The 6,506-nt window shown below is 44.6% G+C and overlaps 1 protein-coding gene across 1 annotated transcript in view; it reads right to left on the reverse strand.

The window, feature by feature from the left end:
* Positions 1 to 1,076: 1,076 nt before the first annotated feature.
* alox12 (arachidonate 12-lipoxygenase) overlaps positions 1,077 to 6,506 on the reverse strand; it is an 8,389-nt gene continuing 2,959 nt past the window's right edge. Inside the window, exons 2-8 of the mRNA XM_035675424.1 lie at positions 5,683 to 5,829; positions 4,895 to 5,096; positions 3,924 to 4,005; positions 3,697 to 3,819; positions 3,433 to 3,539; positions 1,610 to 1,782; positions 1,077 to 1,464 (exon numbers count right to left, since the gene is read on the reverse strand). Coding sequence (XP_035531317.1) covers positions 1,306 to 1,464; positions 1,610 to 1,782; positions 3,433 to 3,539; positions 3,697 to 3,819; positions 3,924 to 4,005; positions 4,895 to 5,096; positions 5,683 to 5,829 — 993 coding nt within the window. The 3' untranslated portion in view covers positions 1,077 to 1,305. The remainder of the gene's footprint in view (positions 1,465 to 1,609; positions 1,783 to 3,432; positions 3,540 to 3,696; positions 3,820 to 3,923; positions 4,006 to 4,894; positions 5,097 to 5,682; positions 5,830 to 6,506) is intronic.

A 6,506-nucleotide genomic window follows, 5' to 3' on the forward strand; every position in this document is an offset into this window, starting at 1 on the left:
AAGAACGGGGCGGACGCTATTACCAGCCATTCAAAATAATCTGACAGACAGTGGGTAGGACTGATGTGACACCTGGCCTGTGTGGCCCGTTAGCCTTTGTTGCGTCACTTGGTACCGGCAGACGTCACGATCAGGCCTTTTCCCGTGACGACTGCTTGCACGGGTAGGCCTGCCGAGCGGGCTGAGTATGCGCGCGTACGGAGGGCGCGGCGCGCTCGACAGGCGGGCGCGGCGGCGCATGCAGATTCCGGGTCGTGGACAACGTCGTGGCTGTCCTATACTTAGTTGGTTGTTCAGCCGCCACGTACCCTCGTCAGCCAACAGGGGTGAACGGCAGGTTAAGCGGTAACGGGCATAAACGCTGTAGTAGTGAACGATGCTGCGACGGACATTGCTTCGGTCGTCCGCCCGCGCGGGCAGGCGCCGCCGCTCCGCCATGGGCGCCGTTCTGTGTTGTATGTGGCACTGCTAGCGACCCGGGCCCCATGGAGATACTTTGTCTAGGATCCGACCCTGCCGCACCAGCACTGAGAGACGCCTGGACTCTGTGACGCTCGTACCTGGCAGAAACTTTGTGATCCAGGCTCTGAGCCCACTCGTGTGTCACCGATCACACCCGTGTTTAGATCTTGGGTCTTTGTTAACGCTAGAGTTGCAACGCAGATGGAAGGATTTTAGTCATCGGCCACCGTCCTGGCATCTTAAGTTATCAGAGAAACAAGCTGAGCTACCACGTTAGCAGCAGCTTCGGCTCGCCAGCCCATTCTGGGACGCTCTTCCCTGCTCTGTCCCGGCCGCTGTGGCGCACGCGCAACCCCAGCTCGCCTTTTAACAGGTGGAAGCCTGGCTGTATTCCCGTGCTTTCTCTCAGTCGCGTTTACAGTCAGCGGGTCTGTTTGTTTTGGAGAGAACTTCACACGTTTGATAAGAGTCCCGCCCTGAACACATCTACATGACAATATTCAGACATAGTGATAGCGCCACCTACTGGCAACAGGAAGTAAGCGCTGCATGGCGATTTTGAGCTGATTTTCATGTTGTGGTCCATACTTGTAACGACGGCACGTGACGCTGCCGCAGCACGCCCCGGGTTGCACAGAGTGCGAGGTCCCGCCCAACGCTGCTTGCAGCTTTAATTACATTTAATATTGTCAGATTGTTATTCAGTGTTTTAAGGTTATTATGTATTTTCTTTCATTCAATAGTTTCAGGTCTTCACTTAATATTCTCATATTTTTCAGTATTCTCAGGATGCATCATTGAAATGTTGAGTTCATTCAGAATTTCAGTACAGGTCTATGGGCATTATGGATAATATACCTGTATAGCAATAGGTATGAGTCCTTCATCTGGGTGTTGGTACAGGAGACAGAGCGGAGCAGCAATGTACTGAGGTTTACCCTTGATTGTATTGGTGGGAATCCCATCCATGATGGCGTAGTCTAACAAATAGATATTCCCTGCCTGGACAGGAGAGAAGCAGAAAATGAAGAAGAATGAGGACATGGAAGGAGCAGAGAGTACGACATTTATTTTGAGAGAAGCCAAAATTTGTGGCGTCAAATTAAAGTCTGGAGATTGTACAGACAGATTTAGAGCATTTCTCCACCTTGAGTTCTTTGTCCAGGTTAGTCCTGGGAGCCATGGAGCTCTGCACCATGTCTGAGGTGACAGGGAAGTTTTCTGGCAGCTTGTTGCAGCTCTTGATCATCCTTGGGTTGGAGCCATTCATACACTGGTAGCCAAAGAACCAGTCTTCCTTCCAATGCTCCATACAGTACTCTGAGTCAAACACACACATACGAGTAAGCGACTCGTCACCAAATTTGGTTCAGAACATCTCAGGATGAAGCAAGAAAAAGTGACTTTTATTAGATTTTTTATATTCCATACAGTTTTACTATAGCTGGCCCTCAGTTTGCTGAGGCAGGGCTTATATAACAAACAAATGATAATAGCTTTGTGCTATTGCAAACACATTTGGTGGACATATGTGGAGATATGATGTCTGAGTGCCCATGGCACACTTGGTATTGGCCAACAGGTGGCACTGTAGCAGCATCATCTAACTATAAATACGAATCTCTGTGTATACTGTATATATCTGTGTATGCATATCTCATTACTCTTCCACTATACTGAGGAACAGAGGCAATGAGTGAATGTGCTACGGAGGTCACTGCTACATAATCCAGCACTCCTATGACATGTTTTGGACAAGACCTGGTCGGACTTATAGTTGGTGGGACAGCTTTGAGAACAAAATGGTTGTTGCTGAAGAATGGCAAGTGTGTTTATTTTTCAAGCTTTTTTTCAGGCTTCTGATTAGCCAGCACAGCCTTAGAGCAAGGGTTTTATCGCCAGCTGTTGATCCGACATGCTCTTGATAAGGCTTTATTGTGTTCATTGTGTGGCATTTTTATTTGAACATCAAAACCACATGGGAGGTGTATAGTAATTGTCCAAAGCTAACAAAGTAGTTATTATCTACAAAATAGTTATTAATACTAGTGCAGTGCCCATAAGGGGGTGTAGCTGTTTGGATTGTGTGCCAGTTTGAATACAGGTATTTTGAGACTTAAAGCTGCAGCCACAGTCTTTAGACTGACATTTACATTGTATGGCTAAAGCTATTTGTATAATATTGTATGGGGTATGAGAAATGTACCTATTATAAAGGTCCCACACATGGGCTTTGCAGAATGCCTTAACCGCACCTCCCAAAATCAAGACACGTAAGATATGTATGAAAATTGGTTTGCCTGTGTATCCTGAACAGACAAACAAGAAGTCTCGGACTTTTCTCCAATTTCTTATATATATTGTTAATAGTCACTTATCTTAAGATTCTATAGAAAATATTATATTGAATATTGTTTATTTATACCTCACTCTGTTCTACATAGATCTACTAATACTTAGACTGACAGATTTTAAAGGAGGGAGCATTGTACTGGGAGCATGGGGGTGTCTGCTTTGACTGTGGCAAAGGCAAATGGTTTACATGGCTTACGGGTCAGGTAGAAGGGAGGTTAGGACTGGCTCTGCAAAAGCAAATCATAATCCACAAAAAAAAGGTCTATGAATGAATTTCATTATGTCAGGCTTCATCAAAGAATATAGTGTTTGAACATGGCATGTGATGAATAGTGCTATCTTGAATGCCAGTGTGGCAACACTGACAAAAAGAGCATTTGTGGGAGGGGTGTGAAACCCAACAGGAAGTCAGCCAGTTTGAATTTAGTAGTCATTTTTTGCGATTTACACACATTATAATTTAACAAACTCCTCCTAGGGAATTGACGTCAAATTTGATCAGTGGAATTTAAAGTGAGTTTTCATTGATTGGTGTGCCCGTGGCATGGCAAGTTTTGCTGTGAAGCAGGACCCTGTTATAACTTGTGTGAACATATTGTGTTTGTATTTACCCACCAGCTATGGGGCTTCGCAGCTTCCAGAAGATCCGTTTAAAATCGTCCAGGTCACTCCAGGACTTCCCAAACCTGATGGCTAGCTTCTTCAGAGACAACTCCAGCAAGCTGATGAAAAGGAAGGGTGCATGTGTACTTTGGGCCCTAAAAGCCAACCTCCACACGTTTATCCATCTATTTTAGTTTTAAGACTATGGTTGGGTATCAAGAAGCAATTTCAATTTGAATGTGTGAGTGTATGTGTTTGTGCGCGCACACCACTTACGCATAGTGTAATGAATGTTCAAAGTCACTCCTCTTCTCATTGTCAAAGCGCACGTCTTGGGGTAAATCTGCTTCTGTTTTAGCGTCGATACATCTGGGAATCCCTGGAGCCCACGTTACCCACCTGTAACACATATTATGAATATAAAAATATTCATACATAGAAATTTTTAACACAACCATTCTGATAAGTGAAGCTGTATCTTTGTGTTGTTGTGTGTATTGGACCTGTAAGCCATCCGTCTCTCCTGAAGTTCTGTCTTCCTGTGTGCCAGCAGCTGAAGTAAGGAGTCATCCCTCAGTGTCTTCGCTACGCAGGAAGGTAGAGGAGAGAGACAGGAAAATGTGCCTTTAACAGTTCACACACCCCAAGGTTTTGGGGAAGTGGGCTCACAGAGTAACCCACAAATTTAGAGTGTTGTGGGTGCTTAAGGGAAAATGGGGGCTTTTGGGTAAAGATACAAGCCCTATTTATAAAGTGATCTGTATGCAGATAATGATCCCACCCACAAGTGTTATCTCTATTTTGCTCACATTGTGATTGATTTTGACCATCCACTGTTTAGATCTTGGTGCTTTTTAACATTTGATGTGAGAGACTCCCTAGTTACCTATTGTATGTCAGGTGTATCTTGAGATAGCAAGAAGAGGTGAAGTGACCTTTAACTTGCTGTGTGGATTTTTGTCTTGTGACTGCATTTACACCAAGTAAGACCACCTCCAGATCTGGTGTGGCCAATCTGATCGCATTCAGGTCATACTGCTTTCTCCTGCATTTGCACCTACACAAACTTGTAGTTTCCAGATGCTCATGCAAATTACATGTTACGTGCCAGGTATGAATAAGTAACAGAGGAGGAAATGGGCAGTGTTAAGCTCTGAAGTTCCTGATTGTCCGTTCAGTATCCTACAAGATTATAAAACAGCTGAAAGTCCACACAGCAGGTTTTGAATGTCACTGGCCTTGTGCCAGCATGAAAATAGAACCCAATGCTTGATACCTGGAATTTAAATGGCATCCTGTTTTCCATTGATGCAGATGCCGCTCATAACTGATAACCGGTCTGCCCCTGATCAGCTCCACTGGATCAGTTTGGAGTTGGCTGTCTTGGGTTAGTGTTAGGGTTAGGAACCATGACTGTACCTCTACAGCTTAGTAAATAGTATTAGGAATTGATTCTGCATGCCCAGAATCTTACCTGTTCCCTCTCTTATCTCCACCTTTACGTCTCCAATAAGCCAGCGGTAACAGGGGAAAGTCAGCACTTTGTCCTCAGCTGGAGGCTCCACTGTGACATAGCGACAGAACCAGTTATCTTCCACCCAGTACTTCTGTTTCTCCAGTCTGACCAGGAGCAGGGAGCCTAACGGTGAAGGACTGGTCACCTTGTACTGATCCACCTGATGGAGATCGAGGGATGGAGAAAATGAGAAAAAATCATTGCAAGCTTTAAAAGCAGTCATGCAAATATAAGACAAATATTACTGCATTTATACAGCTGGACTCACAAGACTACAAGATCATGTGAGAATCAATCTTGCATGACTTTAATCAACCACTACAGTGGTACCGGACTAATCAGGTAGCTACTAGATGATCAGTCCACACAGCAGCATTTGAATGTCACAGGCCTTGTGCCAGCATGAAAATAGAACCCAATGCTTGATATCTGGATATTCAGAAGAATTTAAATGCTATCCTGTTTTCCATTGATGCAGATGCTGCTCAGGATAACTAGTCTGCCACCGACCAGCTCCACTGCATCAGTTTGGAGTTGGTTGGACCATGAAAGTACCTTTACAGCTTACCATTCAGATTCAGAGGTAAAAGGCATTTCATGCCTGCATACCCCTTCAGATGTGATATTCAAGATTAAACAAACAGTGAATTTTATTGCTTCATTCAGTCAGGTCAAAGGTTGGCTGTCAAACTATGTAGTTGTGTACACACGGTAAATGATCACATCATCATTTCACACACACTTACTGCTCCTCGACAGAAGTCCAGTCCAGGGTTGTCCAGCAGGGTGCGCTCACTCTCGCCTTTCTCTCCCACCAGGGTCACAAAGATGTAGTTGTTGGTGCCTGAATACTCTGATGTACCAGTTGCTACTGTTACAGTGTAGACTTCCATCTAAGGATATAAACACACACAGCATGCTGATAACAACCAAGGATTCAACTGAAAACAAGGGTGCTTGAAGGCAGTTGTTCGTAGAGAGAGGCTGTTGATAGGTAACATTTTGTTGCATATAAGTTTTCCCTGATCAGCACATCAGATCACAATTTTAAAGCCTATGTTTTACATTCTGTTATACTGTGGGGCCTGTCTCACAAAGGGAGCCCAACATACACTGTATCCAGGGGCCCCAACTGACCATTCCTAAGTCAAGCCACTTTCTGCTCTGTGCTCCAATAACAGAATTTTTTCCCCCCCAGGCTAGTACTCATTGCCTTCATTGGTTTCGTTGGTTAGGTTTAGGCATGAGCAGTGAGGTTGGTTAGGGTTTTAGTAAAAATTTCATGGTTAGCCATCAGAGGGTGGGTCATGACTTTGTCATCCTGGAGGGAACAAATTTATTTAGGTATGCTGTTCTAGGCTTGTCTATGGTGAAAAATGTTTTAGTTAGTTAGTTAGTAGTTTTTAGTTCTTCTACATCAAGCATTAACTAGCTAGTTACCTAGCATTCTGATAACATTAGATGTTACAAGTTAATGATCGATGACAGCAGCTGCGGCTGTGGCTCAGAGGCAGAGCGGGTCGTCCCCCAATCGGAAGGTTGTCGGTTCAATCCCCGGCTCCTCCTGCCA

The sequence above is a fragment of the Morone saxatilis genome, unplaced genomic scaffold (assembly GCF_004916995.1).
Source record: "Morone saxatilis isolate NCDOM2014 unplaced genomic scaffold, NCSU_SB_2.0 Contig4, whole genome shotgun sequence".
In the NCBI taxonomy this organism is placed as follows: domain Eukaryota; kingdom Metazoa; phylum Chordata; class Actinopteri; family Moronidae; genus Morone; species Morone saxatilis.